Source organism: Protopterus annectens, chromosome 11.part0 (genome assembly GCF_019279795.1).
Source record: "Protopterus annectens isolate FY-2018-M chromosome 11.part0, PAN1.0, whole genome shotgun sequence".
NCBI classification, from domain to species: Eukaryota; Metazoa; Chordata; order Ceratodontiformes; family Protopteridae; genus Protopterus; species Protopterus annectens.
Window position 1 is genome coordinate 1,333,978,432 of NC_056745.1, and position 23,799 is coordinate 1,334,002,230.

At 44.5% G+C, this 23,799-nt stretch overlaps 1 protein-coding gene across 1 annotated transcript in view; it reads left to right on the forward strand.

The window, feature by feature from the left end:
- LMF2 (lipase maturation factor 2) overlaps window positions 1-23,799 on the forward strand; it is a 698,972-nt gene that overhangs the window by 318,861 nt on the left and 356,312 nt on the right. The window contains 1 exon segment of the mRNA XM_044088653.1: window positions 15,615-15,633. Coding sequence (XP_043944588.1) covers window positions 15,615-15,633 — 19 coding nt within the window.

Here is a 23,799-nt window from a genome sequence, read left to right on the forward strand (position 1 = left end):
CATCTTTTATACCACCGCCGCACTGACGTCCGGGAAGAGGCGACCGCTACCGACGCCAGACCAGGACTTTGGAATTCAGGCCGACTGCGGGTAGCCTGCCAGCAGGATAACCCAAGTGTAATGACTGCAACAGTGAATACACTCAAACATCTACATTTATGGTAGGTACACAACTGTACTTTCCCTCCAAATAGTGCCCAGATGATTGTAAACATTGTAAGTAGTGATGTATTTTCTGAGATATTTGTTTAAGTAGAACTGCTATTGTAAATAAGTTTCTTTTAGAACAGAGAGGTACTTCGGATATATTAACTCCAGATAAGTGTTGCCAAAGAAATCTCATATACCCAGAAATTATACTTTGGTTTGTTGGTTCTGGATGCTTCTGAAATGGTAGCAGATTTTGTTTGTGTTTCACTGTTGCAGTCCGGACTAGTGATATTTCCTGCTGTGTAAGCTCTTGGCTAGCCCCAACTACCAGAGAAAAATTCCCCTCCTCCGTAGGCTGGTGGATGCCCAAAGCGGTGTCTGTGTGCTAGGGTATGTGGGGAGCCAGCCGACATAATGTTATCAGTTACCATCTGAACCTGAAACAGTGTTTCACTGCATTGGTCAGTCCGCACTGGAGAGTAGTCATTGGAAAGATAGGTAGCCTATTGGGGAACTCTCTTCTCTTACTTTGACTCATGTCAGATAAGGTAAATTGTCTCCGCAGGGGTAAGCAGATCCCACACAGATCCTTCCATTCACTTGTGTCACCAATTTAGGCCTGGATCACGACGTCCGTACTTGCCATTTTTGTGGCCGCTTTAATTCTAGGATGATCAGAAATAGGTCCAAGCTTTTGGCTAGATTTTTTAGTCTTGAATCTTCCCAGTCTGATGTTGTCTGCCAGTCGTTCAGAGGTTGAGCAGCCTAGGTGTAGGAGAAAAAAAGATAAACTCAAGCTTAGGGCCTTGGATGACAACCATTCTCCATCTGTTTCTCCTTCTAGCCTTGTGATTGTTGAAGAAGGTGAGGTGCTTTTGCTGCCCTGTTTTATGTCTGAGGTCATGATGCAGGCCTTTGTCAAGACGTGTAGGAAGTCCAACATACCGTCGGGTCCCTCAGCTTCAGCACAAGCCCTTGCTTTCAGCTCATTGGTCAGGTCTCGGGCCACTCAGCTGGCCTCATCTTCCAGTGAGTGCAGTTTAACTTGTGACGTTTCTTTACGACTTTGGCCTACACTAGTTCCTGCAGAGAGAGAGACAGTTGTCATAATTTCGGACGTCCCAAGCTCCAAGGCCAAAGCAACTCCTAAAAGGGGCACTTCTGCAGGGCCTTCTCCTAAGGCTACCAGCTCCTTTTCTCAGGGATAGAAAGGAGTGCCCAAGGAGTGGTGTACGGCAACTGTGGTCCCACTCCACAAAGGCGGTGCCTCTACGGACCCTGGTAATTACCGCCCCATAAGCTTGACAAATCTAGTCTGCAAAGCTATGGAGAGGATCATAATGGAGCTCGTAAACAAAGGTATAGGGGACTTGCAGACATTGGACCCGACCCAGTTTGGCTTCGTCAAGGGAAGATCATGCTTTTTGAACTTGGTCAACAACTTCGAAACAGTCACCAAGGCCATTGATGAGGGAAAGGCAGTCCATACAGCCTACCTTGACCTTGCAAAGGCTTTCGACACAATATCCCACTCGGGTATTGTAGAAAAACTTACCAGCTTAAATGTAAACCCATATGTCACAAGATGGGTTGCAAACTGGCTTAAGGACAGAACCCACAGGGTTAGAGTTGCTGGCGCTATGTCAGACTCCAAGCAGGTCACAAGTGGTGTCCCACAGGGCTCGGTCCTTGGCCCCCTATTGTTCGGCATCTACTTCTCAGAAGTACAGGCCAACATGGGAGGACTTTGGCTGACAAAGTTTGCAGACGACTGCAAACTGGGCGCCATAGTGGAAAGTGCATCGGACACAGATATCCTTCAGAAGGGACTCACGGAAACAGATAGCTGGTGCCAGAGCCATGGCCTGAAGTTAAATGCCAAAAAATGTGTAGTCATACCCTTCGGGAAAAACAAGGTAACCCCAAGCTACCATATAGGTGGCAATCCACTAAGCACAGAAGAGGTTATCAGGGACCTGGGGACCCAGGTTGACAGTGGCCTTTCTTTTGACACTCGCGTTGCTAAAGTGGTTCGAAAGACCTTCTACATTGCCCACCTGATCATGAAGGGATTCACATCCAGATCTAGTGAGGTCATTGTTCCTCTGTACTCTTCACTTATCAGACCAATGATTGAGTACAATGCCCCATTCGGGATGTATCTCACCCGACATCTGCAGCAATTGGAGAGACCCCAAAAGTTCCTCACCAAAAGGATAAAGGGACTCCAAAATCTGTCATATGCTGCCAGATTGAAGAAACTCCAGCTCTATTCAGTCGCATACCGTCTGCTCAGAGGTGACATGTGCCTGACATACAAGGCCATATCCAACCCGGAATTAATGGACATGTTCCACCTCAAAAAATCCAAATCCACCAAAACCACTAGAGCAAGCGACTTAAACCTTAGCACGGATATAAATAGGACGTGCTGGAGGGATAGATTTATCACTCGGAGACTCCCTATGCTGTGGAATAAAATCCCGGTCCATGTGAGGCAGAGCACCTCGCTGGCGCTGTTCAAGAGAAATCTTGACCTGTGGATGGGAGATCGTAGGTTTACCCCGGGAATCCTCTGTGTCACTGCTGGACAGAGGCACAACAAACTAATGGGCACAGTATTTTTTCATATAAGGGGTGGCGTAAGCCACAAAAATTTGGGCTAGGCTTATAAATGCCTTGCGGCAGATAGCCTAGTATAAACCTATGAACCTATGAACCTATATCTCAGGGCCTTTGGTAGACAGCAGGACACAGAAGCTGGGGGGGTTACACTGTCAGGAGGGTTGCACGCTTAAAGAGGGAAAAGGTTAAGGAAAAATCAGCAATGTATGCACATGTATAAGTAAAGCAACAGCAGTTAAACAGAATATAGTGATACACAGTATATGCAAAAAACAAAACATTCAAAAGTAGTAGTAGACAAAGGCTGAATAATCGCAGATAATGGGTCAGTTAGGCAGCAATGTAATTAGAACATACTCTTAAGATATTCTATACAAAATAGCCTATATCTGTACATCTATAAGAATCCTGGTCCTTTAATTAAACAGCAGCTTTAGATTATAAACGTACTAACAACATGTCTTAAAACCAAGGCTTGTAAAGCCAAAACGTAATAATCTGGTGTATATACTATGAATAAACACAGTCACATATAAGCAAGACCACTAAGAAGTATCTAAGATTAACAGCCCTTCAGTAATAAAAAGCAGACTGCAGCATATCCTGGGGGTACATCACTGGGATCATGGGATTTACTTATCTTGTTAAAAATAGTTTACCTGCTGGGGAGGCAGTCTCAACCTAAGTGTTTTACTGCTAAGCCTATCTATTGTGGGAACATTAAAGGCATATTAAAGATGAAAGAAAATGAAATTGCAACATACACAGAAATGTAAAGTTCATTAGGAAAGTCTTTATAAAATCTGCACTAAAACATTTAAAATTATATGAATAACAGCCATAAAACCTATAATTCTATTCACTCCAAATCTTTAAACAATATTTTAAATGACAAAAATTATTACCTATATTATATTAATTATTATAACACAACTCCAGCTCTACTAATTCCTAAGTTTCAATACAGGTTTAAGGGAGATGTTGTCATTAGTACCGGGGGGGCTAATAATTAAGCAATAACTGCCATTTCATCTCTTTTTCTTGTAATAAACTTTTCAAATTGCTCCCCCTTGATTCAGTTCCAGTGTTTTTAAAATACCCAATTTAAAAATGTCACAATTTGGGCTAGATACTTGATGTCTATATAAAACATTATTATTATTTTTTTATGTCATAGTGTTCATATATCCTGTTCTTAAAAGCTCTGTCAGTTTTTCTGACATAAAATGCCGGTCATGTCATACATTTAGCTAAGTACACAGTATGTTTTGTACAACAATTTCCCCTTCTGAAAGTGTATTGTATTAATATTTTCCCATATCAAAGACTCTTCAAGCATTGATTACAACATCCACATTTCTTGGTGCTGCCTTCCCTTCTTTTGTATTTAAACTTTATAGATTCCTGACCATATTCAAAGTTGTTTTTCAGATTAACCCCCGTTTTGTATATAAAACATGGATGTTCTTCGTGTTTCACTGTTACAGTCATTACCTGTGGGGGTTATCCCTGCTGTGGTCTTGGCTGGCCCGAATACCAGAGTCAGTGTTTTTTTGCGTCACCTGCGGTCGCTTGTTGACTGACATCAGGTCGTTAGTGCTGTAAAGCAAGGCAGCTGACACCATTACATCAGTCTTTCTTGCCATGGAGCCAGTAGCAGAAGCAGTTCGCAAGTGTGCCATTCAGTCGCTACCAGAGTTTGAATTACAGCTGAAAACCTCTAAAGCTAAGTAGCCCATTGGGGTTCCTTTTTTTCTTGCACTAATCGATGTTTGAAAAAGTTAATTGTCTCACCTGTAGAAAGTAGATCCCACACCGAGACTTCCATTCATACTGCGTCACTTGTTTAGGCCCAGACCACAATGTCCCCCATTGCCAGTTCTGTGCCTTCTTTAACATGAGAATCATTCGTTGTAGAGCTCTTATTGTAGACTGGTATTTTTATCTTCTGTCTTGGCATTCTGAAATGGCGTCCATCAGCCAGCAATCCATAGACATTCTGAAAAATGTAAAGATAGAAACAGACCACACAAGGCTAAGCCTTCTGACAATGCTAACAGTAAGCAGGTCGTCAGTTCTCTGGAATTCAGTAAGATGCTTTTGCAGCCCCTGATGCAATACATTATCTATGCAGGCCTCTACAGAGACCCTTTCGGAGTCCAGTATGCCACAGAAATCTTCTTCGTCTTCTGAGCCTTTGGTTGTCTCTGCCTCTGTTGGGTCTGGAGCCGCGATGCAGGCACTGGCTTATGAGGAAGCCTTTCCCATTACCGATTCTAGACAAAAAACGACCTCTTCCGACTACAATTTCTCTCAGACAGATGGCTACTCTTAGACCTAGAATCCAGGCCACTCCTAGAAAATCTACCTCTAGTCGCCATCTTACTCCAGCTCCACCACCCCAGGCCCAAATGCTTAAGATGGCTGAGGATCTTATCTCCTTTAGCAGGGGTAGTCAAGCCACAACTTCAGAATGGAAAAGACACCCTTCGCCTGAAATAATGACAGGGCAGGATTCTGAGGAATCTGATTACTCAGATTTTGAAGAGAAACAACAGCTTCTTACTGCTTATGAAGATTCAGATGCCGAGGAATCCATTCTTTCTGTCTCCCCACCAGAAGATCTGTCCTTTGGGAAAACCCTTCAAACCCTCAGGGAACATTTCCACTGGGGATCTCAGGACTTCCCTCAGTCTAAGAAAAGACCAAGAGTTTCTTGACCTGCCCCAGTGCAGACCCCTGGCCATCCCCCCTGTCTTATAAGTGGTGGAGGATGGTTTCCATGAATCCAGCTTAGCACCTGATGCCCTCCCACCTGCTCCTAGTAAACCTGACTGGTATTAGAGTACCAGATTCATAAAAATACCTGTACAGAAATCCTGCTGCAGACCCGGAGGACATTACACAGGAACCTAAAGGAGCTAAAGTTAGTTCTGCAAAGAATCCTATTCCTTCTTACAAGGAATCCAGAGCTCTGAACAGGTGGGAGAGAAGAAAAAGTATACACCTCTGCAACCTTAGCTCTCAGAGCACTTAGTTATTTCCATATGTTGAAATATCACCAACACACTTTGGAACTATTAAAGCAAAAGATTTCTACCTTTCCTGACTGTGCCAATTTGAAAGAGTTAGCAGATTTACTGTACTCTACTTGTCAAGTGGCCAAACACTCTCTGCACTGTGGATATGACGCACTAGAAGCCTCAAGCATGGCAGCAGTGTCAAGATCTGTCATTAGGAGACATGCATGGTTAAACAACCTTTCCCTGGTCATGTCAAGTCTAAATTAATTGATGCACCCTTTGGTAAGGACAGCTTGTTTGGAGTAAAAGTAGAAGTGTTTAAAAAGATGGAAGATGAAGCAAAATCTATGCAAACAGTAAGACTTTTTTCAGGTTCAACCTCCTAGGTTCAGTAGGAATTTCCCCCTAAGAGCTGGTCCTTTCCTGCACCTAGCAGACAGGGACAAGTTAAGCCCCGCAGGGACAGACCACCCAGATGTTCATGCTTCACTGTTGCAGTCATTACATTTAGGTTCTCTGCCTGCAGGTAGCCCTCAGCCGGCCTGAATACCAGAGTCTTGGATTCCTGCGTTGGATGCTGTCTCTTCTTCCATGATATCAGGTCTTCAGGGGTATAAAACATGCAGCCGACGCCATTACATCAGTCTTTCTTGCCACATGGTGCCAGAAGCAGTTCGCAAGTTTCGGTTGGCCGACTCCTGAAATTTTTGTTTTTGAGTTTCAGAACCAGAGTCTTCAAAAGAGCTAAGTACCCCATTGGGGATCCTTTTTCTTGCTCTTAACCAATGTCAGTAAAAGTTAGCAATTGTCTTGAAAAGCAAATGCCTCATAAAGATTTTCATTCATACTGCATTCTTTGCTTAGGCCCAGACCACAACGTCCCTCGCTGTTGGTTTTGTGCTTATTCAACCCCCGAACTATTCGTCTGTCTGTTTTTGCAGCAAATTATTTTGGTACTCAGTATAACTATCCGGAAATGACTTTGGTAAGCCGTCCGACTACCATTATTCTGAAAAAACGTAAGGATAAAGACAGAGACAGGCCGCATAGGTCCACAACTGCCAATGACGCTTCCGTTAAGCTAGTTGCTAGTCTGCCGGTACTCAGTGAGGTGCTTTCACAGCTCCTGATACCCCCTACTTCAGATTCGCAGGCCTCTACTGAGACCCATTCGGAGTCTGGTATGCCACGAGATGCTTATTCGACTATGGAACCTGCGGATGTCTCTACCTTGGATGGGTTCGGAGCTGCTGTGCAGGCACCAGTTTCTGAAGGTGTATTCAGACCTACAGACTTGCATTTTAAACCAACGACATCTTCTTCATTCAGGCCTAAAACTCAACCCACGTCTAGAAAACAGACATTCAAACCGCATGGTCAGGCCCATATGCCTAAAAAACAAATGCTTAGAATAGCTGAAGACCTTATTACTTTAATTAGGGGAAGCCAGTTTTCCCCCTCTAAGAGACCTAGAACTGATTTTCCTTCTGATTCTTCTTATCAGGATTCTGATATTTCTGTTTCTTCTAATTTACCAGGATTTGCCCTTATCTACCAGTGAGGATTCTGATGCAGAGGATTCCATTCCCTCTGTTTCCCCTCCAGAAGATTTTTTTTTGGTGAAACCTTGCACACTCTTATGGAGCATTTCCGCTGGGAAAGCCAGGATTACTCTGACTCCAAAAAGAGGCTTAGGGAATTCTTACTCCTTCAACAGAGGCCTTTAGCTATCCCTTCTGTTCTGGGCATTCTAGATGATGCTTTCTTGGAATCTAGCCTGTCCCCAGACACTTTACCTCCAGCTCCCAGAAAACCTGACTGGTATTAGAGTACCTGATTCTCACAAGTTCCACTTCAAGAATCCTACTGCGGATCCAGAGACAGTTTCCCGAGGACCAAAGTGCATTAAGGCTACTCTCCCAAAAATCCTACCCCTTCTGATAGAGATTCTAGAGCCTTGGACAGATGGGGTAAGAAGGTATACACTTCTGCTACTTTGGCCATTAGGGCTTTAAATTGCCAGTTTCATATGTTAAAGTACCAGTAGCATATTTTGGGACTACTTAAGCAGAAAATGATGTTGATTCCTGACTGCTGAACACACACAATTACAGGATTTAATGCATTCTGCTGAACAAGTTGGAAAACATGCTTTGCAATGTGGTTTTGACTCTTTAGAAGCATCTTGCAGGGCTGCTGTTACTGGGTCTGTACTTAGAATGCATGCTTGGCTTAAGGAGCAAAACTTGCCAGATCATGTTAAAGCTAAATTACTGGATGCTTCCATAAACCAAGACCGCCTGTTTGGCAACAAAGCAGATGTCGTCCTCAAAAAAGATGGAGGAAAAAGCTAAATCTATACAAACTGTTAAAGATTTCCTGCAAGTACAGCCTCCCAGATTTAGTAGGCATTGGCCTTCAAAGAATTGGTCCTTTCCAGTCTCTTCCAGGCCTTGTCAGTCTAAACCCAGAAACAGCAGACCACCTAGGTAACAGTCTCAGGCTACGCATAGGCCTAGGTAGTGGGGGGCTCCCACTTCCAAAGCAGGAAGTAGTAATCCACCCCCCACAGAAAAATTTCACAATGACTTAACCTTAACCCTTCCAAGCCCTACTCAACTGCCTGCTCCCTTAAGAGGAAAGCTCACCCTGCATGCAAAAAACTGTGAACTCATTACCCAGGACAAATGAGTTTTAGATATAGTTTTCCAAGGATACAGATTCTAATTCCACACCATACCAATCTCAAACTGTTGGCCAGACCTACCCCCAAATCAGTGGGCAGAGGCTCAACAGCAGGTTCTCTCTTCTAAGTATCAGGGCTATTCAACCTGTCCCAGCAGTAGAAAGGGGACAAGGTTTTTATTCAAGACTTTTCCTGGTATCCAGAAAAGACAGCTCCTGGCCTCCTATCCTGGACCTCTCTATTCTAAACTCCTTCTTGGTAATCCCAAAATTCAAAATGCTAACACTTCAACAGCTGCTTCCCATGCTAGGCAAAGATGCCTGGTTGGCAAGCGTAGACTTAAAGGAAGCTTACCTGCACATTCCAGTAAGGGAATCTTGCAGGAAATACCTACGCTTCAGGGCAGGCTCCATGCATTGTCCAATGTCCTTCAAGGATGCATCTGCAGTCCTAACATATGGGTTGTCCTGCCTCAGGCAGCCCTTCGGTCGGCCGGATTCCAAAGTCTGGGTCTGGCCTCGGCTGATGTCGCACTTCACCCGACGTCATAGCTGCTGTTTATTGGGTATAAAGGCATCAGCCGACGCCATTTTCCCCAGTCTTTCTTGCCACGTGGTGCCCGAAGCAGAAGCTGTTTGCAAGTGCCGGTCGGTCAGATCCAGAGATTTCTACTACCGAAGACTTCTAAAAAGCTAAGTACCCCATTGGGGACTCTTTCTTGCCTCAGCCGATGTTAGAAAAAGTAAATAATTGTTTAACTTGTGGGAAACAAATACCTCATAAGGATTTCCACTCTTACTGCCTTCCTTGCTTAGGCCCAGACCATGACGTATCAGCTTGTCTAGCCTGTGCTTCCTTCAACCGACGGACACTTAGACATCGGTCGGAGTTTGCAGAGGAGTTTTTTGGTCCCGCTTTTGCTTATAAAATGCCGTCGGAGACTCCGGCTACACAAATAGCTAAAAAGCGCAAGGAAAAGGACCGACACTCGCGGTCCGTGGTTTCGGCTGAAACCGCGGTTAGGCCAACCGCGAGTATCTCGGTTCTCCTATTGCCGAGGCCTCACACAGCATGGTTGAATCTGCTACTGAAATTACTGCTACAGAAGCGGGCACCCAGGATTTGTCAGATGCTATTCCTTTAGACATATCTACCCCTGCACGTGGGGCTGCTAGACCCCCTGCTTCTATGTCCATCAAGGCTTTTGCCAGGGCTAAAGCAGCTAAATCTTCTAAGGCCTTACCTGCTAAAACTCCACATAGGCCTACCTCTAGTTCCCAAATACTCAGCCTGGCTGAGGATCTCATTTCTTTGATCAGGGGATCCCAACCTCACCCAGACAGGGCCTCTCAGCCCCCTTTAGATAAGAGGCCTAGGACTGAACCCCCGGAACCTGTTTCTACAGACTATTCCTCGGAGGATTCGGACATTACAGACCCTCAGGAAGGCCCATATTCTCCTTATGAGGATTCTGATGCAGAAGACTCCATTCCTTCTGCTTCTCTTCCTGAAGAATTTTCTTTTGGGGAAACCTTACATGCTATGAGGGAGCATTTCCAATGGCAGGGCCAGGATTTTTCAGATTCAAGGAAAAGGCTAAGGACTTTTTTACACTTACCACAGCATAGGCCTTTAGCCATTCCTCCAGTACTAACAGTAGTTGATTATGCATTTAATGATGCCTGTACTGCTCCTGATTCTCTTCCCCCGGCCCCTGACAAGCCTGACAGATATTACAGGGTCCCGGACACACACTACCATTTGTATAAGGCTCCTGTTGCAGACCCCGAAACCATTTCACAGGGCCCGAAAGGTGTGGCAGCTGCTTCTGCCAAAAACCCTCTCCCTCTGATAGGGAGTCTAGAGCATTAGAGAGATGGGGTAAAAAGGTTTATACTTCTGCTGCTCTTTCGGCTAGGGCCTTAAACTGTCAATTTCACATGATTCAGTATCAGGAATTTTTGTTAGACCAGCTAAATAAAAAACTGTCCTCTCCTGAACCTATAGACCGCAAGTCTCTTTAGGATTTGGTACATAACTCTCAGCAGGTCAGTAACCATTTCTTAAAATGTGGCTATGATGCACTGGAGGCTTCCTTTAGATCAGCTATGACTGGAACAGTGATTCGAAGACCTGCATGGTTAAAAGAACAATCTTTACCAGACCATGTTAAATCAAAACTCCTAGATGCTCCCATGGAGAAACAGTTTGTTTGGCTCCCCTGCACAGGAGGTTCTAAAGAAGGTGGAAGAAAAAGCAAAATCTGTCCAAACAGTCAAGGATTTCTTACAGGTCCAACCTCCGAGGTTTAGTAGAAATTGGCCTTCGAAGAATTGGTCCTTTCCAGACAGCTCCAGAGCACAGAGAGGCAGAAATAGACGCCCAAGAGGCAGAAATCAATCTAGGGGTGCCTACAGGGGACGTCAGTGGCAACCTACCAATCAGAGAAGTACTGCCACAGATTCAACTACAGTCACTTCCACAGGACAGAAACAATGACTCTGATACCGCCTACCAGGGAACAACTGGAAGCTCCCTTGGGCGGAAAGCTAGCCTTATTTTCAGACAACTGGCATTACATTACAGGAGACAAATGGACTTTACAAACAATAGACAAGGGCTACAGGTTTCACTTCCACACACTACCAAAAAAGAGGGGAATGCCAAACCTACCACCAAGCCAAAAAACAGACGCTCTAAGACAAATCAACAACTTACTAAGGATGAGAGCTATAGAAAAGGTGCCACCTACGGAACAAGGCCAAGGTTTTTACTCCAGGCTTTTCCTAGTACCAAGAAAAGAAAATCAATGGAGACCTATTCTCGACTTGTCCGCACTGAACACATACCTCAATGTTCCAAAATTCAAAATGCTGACCCTCCAGCAGCTTCTTCCCATGCTGGGCAAGGAGTCCTGGCTGGTGACTCTAGATCTCAAGGAGGCATACCTGCACGTCCCTATACGACCAGATTGCAGAAGATACCTCAGATTTCTTGCAGGATCAGAGCATTATCAATTCTCAGCATTGCCCTTTGGCTTATCTACTGCGCCCAGAGTATTCACTAAATGCCTGGCATCAGTAATTGCTCATTGCAGGCTTCAGGGAATTCAAATTTACCCATACCTGGACGACTGCCTAATACAAGCGGACAACAAGGCAAAATTAACAAAAGATCTGGAAAATGTCATACAACTGCTGCAAGCCTTGGGATACACAGTCAACATGCAGAAGTCAAGACTAGTACCATCCCAAAGGATAACATTCTTGGTGGCAGAACTGGACACATCAACTCAGATGGCCTTTCTCACAGAAGAAAAACAAAAGAAACTACCAGGCTATTTCATGTCATTGACCAAACAAACTCAGCTTACTGCAAGGAAAGTCCTGCAAGCCCTGGGTTACATGGCATCCTGCATAATATTGATTCCGCATGCCAGGCTACATATGAGAAAGTTACAATGGTACCTAAGAAATGTATGGTCTCAACACCAGCACAGTCTAGAAGACCAGATTCCAATAATTCCATGCCTGAAGCAAGAATTCCTGTGGTGGGCTCAGGCCTGTCAGTTGAACAGAGGCTTGCCTTTCCACAAACCACAGCCAAGCCAGACCATCACCACGGACGCCTCAGACCTAGGATGGGGGGATCACATGGTGGACAAGTGTATACAAGGCCTATGGACCCAAGACCAGCTGAATCTACACATAAATCTAAAGGAGATGCTGGCAGTGAAATATGCGATCCAGGCATTCAGACCACTCCTTCAACAGGGTCATCTGCTGATAAGGACGGACAATACCACAGTCATGTGGCACATCAACAAACAGGGAGGTACACATTCATATCCTCTATGCCAGATGGCAATGGACCTGTGGAATGTGGCCCTGAACATCAACATTCAACTTCAGGCCAGATTTGTACCAGGAAAAGAAAATTCTCTAGCAGACACCTTAAGCAGAACTACCACGGATGCTCACGAATGGATGCTGCATCCAGATATCTTCAAAGCCATAACAGAGAAATGGGGACTACCACAGATAGACCTGTTTGCCTCCCCGCACAATCACCAATTTAAGAAATTCTGCACAAGAGCATACCACCCACTTGCTTGAAGGGTGGACTCCCTTTCCTTCAGCTGGAAAAACCTGACAGCATATGCATTTCCACCTCTTCCCTTGATGTACAAAGTTCTACTGAAGATCAAAGAGGATCAACCAACAGTAATCCTGATAGCTCCAGACTGGCCGAGGCAACATTGGTACCCACTACTGAGAAGCATGTCTCGGACACACGCATGGCATCTACCTCTGTGTCCCTTACTACTAACACAGGACAACTACAAGATCCTACATCCAAACTTGAAAACACTGCAGCTAGCTGCTTGGAATATTACATAAGACAAAATAACCCAGATTTATCTCGGAGGGTTAAGGATATTATCCTGGAGGCACGCAGACCCTCCACAAGGAAGACTTATTCAGCCAAGTGGAAAAGATACCTCATCTGGAGTGCAGCAAAGGGAGAAAATGTCTCTTTGGCAAACATAGCACATATCCTGGAATATTTAGCAGAGCTGTTACATAATGGCCTGTCTTACTCCTCCATTAAGATCCATGCATCAGCAATTTCAGCAGCATACAACTTGGATCCTCCTGTCTTCTCTCATCCTCTACTCAGGCAGTTCTTGAGAGGAATCAAAAATGTAAAGCCTCCAAGGAAACCACCTTTACCTACATGGGACCTCAACTTTGTGCTGGAAAAGTTAACTCTTCCCCCTTTTGAACCAGCAGCAACAGTAGAATTACAATTCTTGTCTTGGAAAACTGCTTTCCTACTAGCAATCTCTTCAGCAAGAAGGGTATCTGAGTTACAGGCATTAATGGCAGTACAACCCTTCCTTATCTTCCATCAGGACAGAGTCTCTCTTGAGAACCAACCCTACTTTTATGCCAAAAGTGGTCTCCAGAGTATCATTGAACCAAGCGATTCATTTACCTACATTCTTCCCCAACCCACAGAACAGGGGGGAAAGACTGCTACATACCTTGGATGTGCACAGACAATTACGCTACTATCTGGACAGAACTAAGACCAGCAGAAAAACTGACCAGCTTTTGGTAGCATATGCAACAGGAATGCAAGGAAAAGCAATTTCAAAAGAGACAATCTCAAAATGGATAGGAAATTGCATTTGTTTTTGTTACTCTTTTCATGGAAAGACAACTCCTGATAATATCAGACCTCACTCCACAAGAGCTACAGCCACCACTACAGCTTTCCTACGAGGAGTGGCTACCAAAGACATTTTAGAAGCTGCTACCTGGAGCTCCGTGCATACATTTGCCAAGCATTACAATCTTCCTTTATACTCTAGATCCCGAGCAGGTTTTGCAACTGCTGTCTTGCAGGGGATCTTAACTACAGCATCTTTATCTTAGTGCCTCCTCCCCCAGTTTGGCTATGGTATTCTACCCATATGTTAGGACTGCAGATGCATCCTTGAAGGACATAGTACAGTTTTGTACCTACCATAAATGTAGATGTCCGATAGGTATGCATCTGCAGTCAGGATTACCCACCCTCCTTCCCCTCTGTGGTACTCCTAGGGTACTTACCCATCTTTTAGCTAGCTGGGGGAAGTTGTTATGGTGTATTTGTTTGTATATATGTATATATATATATGTATATATATGTATATATATATATATATATATATATATATATATATATATATATATATATATATATATATATGTTTTTATATTGTTTGCTCTCTACTGTTTGGAATTATTTACATTTATCCAAATTTAGCCTTACTAGAGGGCACCTGGCATCTGGGGCAAGAAACACTGAGGGAAATGGTGTCGACTGATGCCTTTATACCCAATAAACAGCAGCTATGACGTTGGGTGAAGTGCGACATCAGCCGAGGCCAGACCCAGACTTTGGAATCCGGCCGACCGAAGGGCTGCCTGAGGCAGGACAACCCATATGTTATGCGTACCTATCTGACATCTACATTTATGGTAGGTACAAAACTGTACTTTTTCTGCACTTCCCTTTGGCTTATTTACTGCGCCCAGGGTATTCACAATGTGTCTAGCTCCAGCCATTGCATTTTTCAGGCAGTGAAATATTCAAATACACCCATACCTGGACGATTGTCTGATTCAGGCAGAAAGCCAGGACTTGCTATTAAAACATCTGGCATTTGTATAGAAGCTTCTAACCTCACTGGGGTACACCATCAACAAAAGAAAATCTCACCTAGTACCCTGCCAACAGATTGTACTCCTGGGAGCAAACTTGAACACATCTTCACAGATGGCTTTCCTCACTCCATAGAAACAAGTTTATTTGGCAACCTACTGGCCACAAAGACCCAGCTATCTGCAAGGAAAATTGCTCAAGCCCTGGGGTTCATGGCCTCTTGCATTCTACTAATCCCCTATGCAAGACTGCATATGAGGAAACTACAATTGTATCTAAAAAGCCTATGGTGCCAACATTCTCAGGACCTGGAATCAATGATTCCTATCATTCCTTGTATAAAGACTGAGTTCCTTTGGTGGGCAGAGGCCTGCTACTACAACAAGAGGCTCCCTTTCACTCTACCCCCTGCTGCCCAAACCCTAACAACAGATGCATCAGGCTATGCATGGGGGCTCACTTGGCAGGGCAATGCATTCAGGGCAAATGGAACCAGAGTCAGATGCACCTGCATATCAACCAAACAGAAATGTTAGCTGTACAGAATTCCCTGACGGCCTTCAAAGACCACATCCTTCCAGGACAATTATTGGTAAAGACAGACAACACCACAGGTATGTGGTACATAAACAAGTAGGGGGGAACCCACTCGTACTCTCTCTGCAGACTAGCCATGACTCTGTGGAACACAGTCTTGAGCTACCAAGTACACCTACAACCTCAATTCCTGCCAGGCAAGCTAAATTCACTGGCAGATGACCTAAGCAGAAATCTCATGGACCCACACGAATGGAAACTGGAATAAAAAGTATTCAACCTCTTGAGGAACAAATGGGGGACTTCAGAGATAGACCTGTTTGCCTCTCCTCAGAACTACCAATTAGACAAATTCTGCACAAGGACTCATCACAGTCAAGTTTGGAAAGTCGATGCCCTGTCCTTTACCTGGGAAAGCCTCTCAGTTTATGCCTTTCCCCCTCTGCCTCTCTTCTCGAAGGTTCTGCTAAAGATCAAACAGGACAAGCCAAAGGCAATACTGATTGCACCAGACTTGCCACGCCAGCATTGGTATACCCCCTCTTGCGCAGTATGATATTGCTGGAGCCATGGCACCAACCTCTGACACCTTCCCTGCTGTCCCAGCAGGCGGGCCAGATTCTGCACCCTCTGCTTCAATCCCTGAACCTTGCAGCCTGGCTAATTCCTTGAGCTTTCCAATAGTATCCCTCAGTAAGCAGGTGCTAGATGTCATTCTGGAAGCAAGGGGGCCTAGTACTAGAAAATCTTATGCTGAAAAGTGGAAAAGATACTGTTCCTGGAACCAGACTCAGGGGATGGGCACAACGGTACCCAGCTTACCTAATATTCTTCAGTACTTAACAAAAATGCTCCACAAGGGCCTATCCTTCTTCTCATCAGTTAAAATTCATGCCTCTGCCATTTCAGCACATAATACTGAACCACCCCTCTTCTCTCACCCCCCTGCTAAAGCAATTCCTCAGAGGGGCCAAAAATCTAAGACCCTCCAGGCGATCCCCTACTCCAGCCTGGGACCTTAACTTTGTATTGGAAAAGCTCACTCTCCCTCCATTTGAACCAGCTGCAACTGCAGAGTTGAAATTCCTCTCTTGGTAAACAGCCTTCCTTCTAGCCATCACTTCAGCAAGAAGAGTATCTGAATTACAGGCCCTCGTGGCAGTAGAGAGCCCTTCATTATCTTCCATGCAGACAGGGTTTCCCTCAGGACCAATCCTTCATTTATGCCCAAGGTGGTGTCTGTTGTGGCCCTAAATCAGTCCATTCATTTGCCTACCTTTTCCCTAAATCTACAAAAAATAGGAGAACGAATACTGCACTCTTTGGACGTGCACAGACAACTTAGATTTTATTTGGACAGGACTAAGCCTCTCAGAAAATCTGAACAGCTGCTAGTTGGCTTTGCTGCAGGGGCAGAGGGGAAGTCCATTTCAAAGAAAACCATTTCTAAATGGATAGTCCATTGCATTCATTTCTGCTATAAGCGCCATGGAAAACCTACCCCACAGATCACATTCCACCAGGGCTGCCTCTACCTCTACAGCCTTTCTCAGAGGAGTCCCTACCAGAGACATCCTAGAAGCTGCTACCTGGAGCTCTGTACATACCTTCACCAAGCATTACCACATGCCTATTTTTTCTAAATCTGAGCTGGTTTTGCCACTGCAGTCTTGCAGGGCTTAATAGCTGTCCCTAATGCTCTCTAACTTCCTTCTCCCTTCCTTAGCTTTGGGAAATCAACCCAAATGTAATGACTGCAACAGTGGAACATGAAGAACATAGTACAGTTGTGTGCACTTGCCATAAATGTAGATGTTCAAGTGTATTCACTGTTGCAGTCCTGGTTACCCTCCCTCCAGCCCCCTGACTTCTCTTGGCTCTACCATTCCTTCTTGTTTGGTGTATTTAAGCTTTCTGGTGTATTTGCTTTTTGATGGAGGTGTGCCATAACATATAATTGCTTCCCATTGTGGGGCACCTGACATCTGGGGCAAGAGAAACTGATGTAATGGCGTTGGCTGCATGTTTTATACTCCTGATGACCTGACGTCATGGGAGAAGAGAGAGCATCCGACGCAGGAATCCAAGACTCTGGTATTCAGGCCATCTGAGGGCTGCCTGCAGGCAGAAAACCCAAATGTAATGAATGCAACAGTGAATACACTCTAACATCTACACTTATGGTAAGTGTACACAACTCTACTGCCCCTATCCCAGGGACAACAGACAAATTATCTTTCAACGAACTCTCAATTCCAAGAGGGTACCCAGACTTACCCCCAAATCATTGGGCAGAGGCATTGAAACAAGTCCAAACTCGTATCCCAGGGGGCAGTAGAACTGTTCACGCTGATCAAACAGGCAAAGGCTTTTATTCCAGAGTATTCCTTGTTCCCAGAAAAGAGGACACTTGGTGCCCCATCCAGGATCTAGCCATTCTGAACACCTCACTGGTGGTCCCCAAATTCAAAATGCTAACTTTCCAGAAGCTGCTGCCTATATGCCGACAGAAAATGCCTGGTTAGTGACCCTGGACCTGAAAGATGCCTACCTCAATATCCCCATAAGGGAATCCTGCAGGAAATTCCTGCACTTCGTAGCATGCTCACAACAAACACTTTCAGTTCTCCGCACTACCCTTTGGCTTATCTACTGCTCCCAGAGTATTTACCAAATGCTTAGCCCCGACCATAGCATTTTGCAGACAGAGAAATATTCCAGATTTACCCTTATCTGGACGACTGCCTCATTCAGGCAGAGGGCAAAGAAAAGCTGCTCCAGGACCTCCTCTTTGTCAAAACACTCCTAACTTCCATGGGGTTCACAGTCAACGAAAATAAATCAAAGCAAACACTCTCCAAGAGGATCATTTTGTTGGGAGCATTGCTGGACTCCGCATCCCAAATGGTCTTCCTATCCCCAGAAAAGCAGAGCTTCCTGCCTCTCTACTTTACCCAGCTGCCTTCCAGAAGTTACATCACAACGAGAAAGTTCCTGCAAGCCTTGGGTACATGGCATCTTGCATCCTTCTAATTCCTGTGGCCAGGCTTCACATGAGAAAACTTCAGTGGTATCTAAAGAAGCTTTGGTGTCAGCACACTCAGCCTCTTGAGATCTCTCTCACCCTGATCCCCTGTATAAGGGCCAGGTTTCTCTGGTGGGCAGGGGCCTGAGCCAAGAACAAGGGTCTTCCCTTCATCCTGCACCCTACCGGGCAGACCATCACTACCACCGACGCCTCAGTCGCTCCTTGGGGCGCTCACCTAGCAGGCAGGTCTTTGGGATACCCAGCACCTTCCCTTACACATCAATCAGAAGGAAGTGATGGCAGTGCAGAAGGGTCTGATATCCTTCAAACCCCATCTCAGGCCAGGGGTTCTCCTTATCAAAACAGACAACACCACTGTAATGTGATACTTCAACAAACAGGGAGAGACCCAATCTCACCCTCTGTGCAGGCTAGCCATGAACCTCTGGCTGACTGCCTCCTCCATGGGACTGCACCTAATAGTCCAATACCTACTAGGGATCAAATACTCCCTGGCAGACCACTTGAGCAGAAACTTACTGGACCTCCACAAATGGCGGGTCCACAGATAAATCTTTTTCCAAGTCACTCAGGAGTGGGGAACTCAGGAGGTGGATCTCTTTGCTTCGCATCTCAACCACCAGTTAAAAAAATTCTGTGTCAAGGAGTATCACTAAGGTGGGTGCCTTGAGTGTCCCTGGAACTCCCTGTTTGTGTACACATTCCCTCCTCTGCCTCTTATTCCCAGGGTACTGATCAAGATAAGGCAGGAGAGACTAAAGGCCATCTTTACCGCTCCAGATTGGCCCAGGCAGCATTGGTACTCCTTACTGCACAGCCTAACATCACAACCTCCCAGGCAGCTTCCCCTGATCTCAGACCTCTTTTTCTCAGGTTGGAGGGAGGGAGATGCTGCACCCAGACTTGCAGACTCTGAAGCTGTCAGTATGGCTTATACTCCAAAAACAAACAAGGGGCCCCTGTTAGGCAAACAGGTCCTAGACATCACAGAGGCCAGAAGGCCCAACACCAGAAAATCTTGCGCAGGGAAATAGAAAAGATTCTGCTCCTGGAACCAGTCCAGAGGGGGCAGTTCTTCTCAACCTTCCATCCCTCTTATCCTGGACTATCTAGCGGAGTTACTCAATAGTGGTCTCTACTTCTCTTCAATTAAGATCCACGCCTCGGCCATTTCAGCTAATTTCTATACAGACCCACCCCTGTTCTCACATCCTTTTGATTAAACAATTCCTCAGAGGGGCTTCTAATATCAGACCTCCCAGAAGGCCACTCACACCAGCCTGGGACCTGAATTATGTTTTGGAAAAACTAACCTTACCAGCTTTTGAACCTGTTGCATCAGCAGAACTGAAATATCTCTCCTGGAAGACTATTTTCGTACTAGCTATCACCTCAGCCAGAAGGGTTTCAGAACTTCAGGCAATGATGGCTATTGAGCCCTTCATCATTTTCCGTGCAGACAAGGTCTCCCTGAGGACTAACCCCTCCTTTATGCCCAAGGTGGTATCTAATGCGACTCTCAACCAGGCCATACATCTACCCACCACCTTCCCTAACCCTCAAAATAAGGGGAAAGAATTCTGCACTCACTAGACGTGCACAGACAGCTCAGATACTACCTGGACCGTACTAAAGCCTTCAGGAAATCAGGCCAACTTCTTGTCAGCTTTGCCTCAGGGGCAGAGGGTAAGCCCATTTCCAAGCAAACCATTTCCAAATGGATATCACGCTGCATCCATTTCTGCTACAGATTACATGGGAAACTACCCCCTAAGTTAGTTCGTACCCATTCCACTAGGGCAGATCCACTTCCATAGCATTCCTTCTGTCCATCCCTTTACAAAGCATTACCACTTAATTCTTTTCTCTAAGGCTAGGGCAGGGTTTGCCTCTGCCATGCTGCAGGACTTGCTGGTCCAGGCCTAGGTCTCTTACTAATCCAACCACCCTTCTCCTCAGCTTTGGGAATCCTCCCACAAGTGATGACTGCAACAGTGAAACACAAAGAGCATAGTATAGTTGTGTACACTTACCATAAATGTAGATGTTTGAGTGTATTCACTGTTGCAGTCTTGGTTTCTCTCCCTCCTTCCCCCTTATATCCTCTTTCCTTGGGGAGAAATAGACTTCTTATGGTGTCTTTTTGCCACCAGGACCACTGTACCATATTTCCTGGGGCTTCTGACTGGTTAGGGCAAGAAAAACTGATTTAATGGCGTTGGCTGCCTTGCTTTATAGCACTGATGACATGACGTCAGTCAACAAGCAACAGCAGCCGACACAGAAAATCATTGACTGTGGTGTTCGGGCTGGCTGAGGGCTACCACAGCAGGGATAACCCCCCACAGATGATGACTGCAACAGTGAATACACTCTGACATCTACATTTATGGTAAGTGTACACAGCTGTACTTTTCTCTCCCAATAATTTGTAAATCTCACAATCTCTTCTTAAAATGTTCCAGTTCCTAGAAAAAATACTTTAAACTTGGTTTACATAGGGGTTGTATTCCAACACAAGCCCCCTAGTGAAGTAATTACCACCAGTTATGTCAAGGGGTTCTAAACCAAGTACACACACTGTGGAGTGAAACCGAAAAGGACTGTTCCTAAAAGAACTTATGTTGCAGTGGCGAATAACCAGGCAACTAAAGGTACTGTTAATTCTCTTATAATAGATTCTAAGACTTTGAACACACCCTTGTCTAAAGGAACAATTGAGTTATCTAATAACTTTGAGAAATTTCAGTGCAGAGTATGATTTTAATAAACTCATCGGGCATTCCCAAGAACAAGGAGCCGATTCTCGGGTAAAAGCTAACAGCACTGTAAAGGAGATGATTTTCCTTGTGGAAAAAAGTTAGAAAAGATAAAAATGCTACAAATGGATAATGCTTATTTTGTAAGATGTATTCAATTAAAAATTGTACTTCAAAGTTTAAGGCTTTTCAGACAACCTTTAGGTGTTGATTTGAATGATGAATTCATTAATGGTTTTTGTAAGCTGTTTAATTTTGGGTATGAATACATGAGTCTATTGATTAAACATAATGATTGAAAAATTAAGTACCTTGATTGGTGAAGTGGATAAATTTAACTTGGATATTAATAATGATTTGGTGCTCCCACAATGGGAGAATCTATACTGGAAACAGTTTTCACTTAACACAAAATGGGATAAAATATTTTTTAAGAAGGTGAAGAAAATTGAATGGAACTTATAACAATACAGGGGTCAGGTAGCTTTACCCATGGAACAAATGTATTAATGATAAAAAGGACATGTGGGCATAATCCACAAACGGCTAGATAAACTACGTTCTTACTGTTACAAGTGTATTTAGATAGACTGTTAATAACTATATTTAAATGTGGAAATTCCACACTACTCAATCCGCTAATATTTTACAACTAAAAGTGCCTACCTTACATCCATAATAAAGATTCCTTGCCATATCCCTTTTTAGCAATTATTTAATATTTTTACTCATGTTATATGTAAACTGCGGGACTTCTGCGATGGTGCAGCGGTAGCGTTGTTGCCTCACAGTAAGAGGTTCTCCCATTCGATTCTCTGCGGGAGTGCCTTCTGTGTGGAGTCTGCATGTCCTCCCCGCGGTTGGGTGGGTGTTCGAAAGACATGCATAAATGGGCGTGCCTTCGTTGAAGGCTGAAATTTGAGCTGGCACTAAGGCGTTCGTGAGAATCTGCTGCCAATCATTAGCGGACCGGAGTTCCGCTGTGGTGACCCCTAACCAGGAAAAGCCAAAAGACAACAACAACATATGTAAACTGTGGAGAATTACCAAACATTTTACTCAACTCAACGTTTCCCTTAATAATTCACCAGTTGTTTTTTGTCTTCTTAATCTCTTTACTTTCAATGGACATAACTACTGTAAACGCGGATGTCTTTTCTAGATCAGAAAAACTGGAAACTTTAATGTCTGTCTTAAATCCCTCTAATAATAGGTGAGAATTTGGAGTATCTTTCTTCCACAACTTTAAGACTTATGTTAATTAAATCTTCTTTCAGATACCCTCTTTATAGAAACAAATCTGTCACATATTTCACTTCATCAAAAAAGTTTGCATCACTACTTATAATCCTACTAGCTCATCACTACTTATAATCTTACTAGCTCTAATAATTTGTCCCCGAAAGATGTGTAATTTCATATGTCTAGGATGATTACTTAAAAAAAATTAACATAATTATTTCTAAAATTGTAAGGGATATTTCAAAGAATCTTTATTATGGGTGTAAGGTAGGCACTTTTAGTTGTAAAACTTATCTAGCTGTGGATCATGCCCTCATTATTATGTTGGCAAGACCATTAGGCAGCTTAAATATAGGATTAGAGAGCACCTTAGAGCTGTTAGAAATAAAGATGAAAACAATCCTTTGTACAAGCACGGTGTTAAATTGGAGCAACTGACTGCTGTAGTGGTGCTACTCTGAATGAATTCTCTGAGCTTTTCTCTTCTGTCAGATTTTCTCTTTTTGCCTTTACTCATGTGCATTTGTACTTGGAAGTTTCCCTTAATATAACTCCTGTTCCTGAACATATCTGTTGCTCACCTTTTGTTGTCTTCCAGATGTTCTTCATGTTTCACTGTTGCAGTCCTCGCATATGGGTTATCCAGCTCCCGGTAGCCCTCAGTCGGCCCGAATACCAGAGTCCTTGGTATATGACGTCGGCTGCCACCGGTTGTAAAACTGATGTCAGAACGTCCGGTATAAATAGAGGCAGCCGACGCCATTTCCTCAGTCTTTCTTGCCGCTCAAAGCAGACGCAATTCACACTAGTGCCAGTTGGCAGTTTTGCTTTCCAACTACCAAGCTGAAGACTCCTTCAGATAAGTACCCCCGTTGGGGATCCTCTTTTCTTGCTTTAACTAATGTCAGATAAAGTTAATAACTGTCTTGCCTGTGGTAAACAGATTCCACACCATGATTTCCATTCCTATTGTATAACTTGTTTGGGCCTTGAACACGATGTCCCTAACTGCGATCTCTGTGCTTCCTTTAACCCGCGTACCATACGCCGTAGAGCTAAGATTTTGTATAAGCATTTCGGAGTCTGGCCTAAGTTTGTCGGTATGACATCTTCTGGTCTCCTGACTTCAGATATACCTAGGAAACTCAGACAAGGACCGTGACAGGCCAGGGTTAAATCTGCTGGTGACGCACTGGTGAAATTGATAGTCAGCACAGCGGTAGTCGGGTGCTTTCACAGCCTCTGCAGCCTGTAGGTTTTCAGCCGCAAGCCTCTGCCGAGACCTTTACGGAGTCCTCCATGCTGCAGGCTGCTATTTCGTCTTCACACCCTCCGCCTGTCGCCACCTCAGATGGGTCCGGAGCCACTTTGCAGGCACCAGCGTTTGACGCCTCTTCTTTTCGACATGAGACCAGAACCAGACAGACTACCTTACTTAAGACTTTTGCAGTTTTTAGGCCTCCTGAGTCCGTCCGGATTGCTAGCAAACCTTCCAGCCGCAAACCTACTCACAAG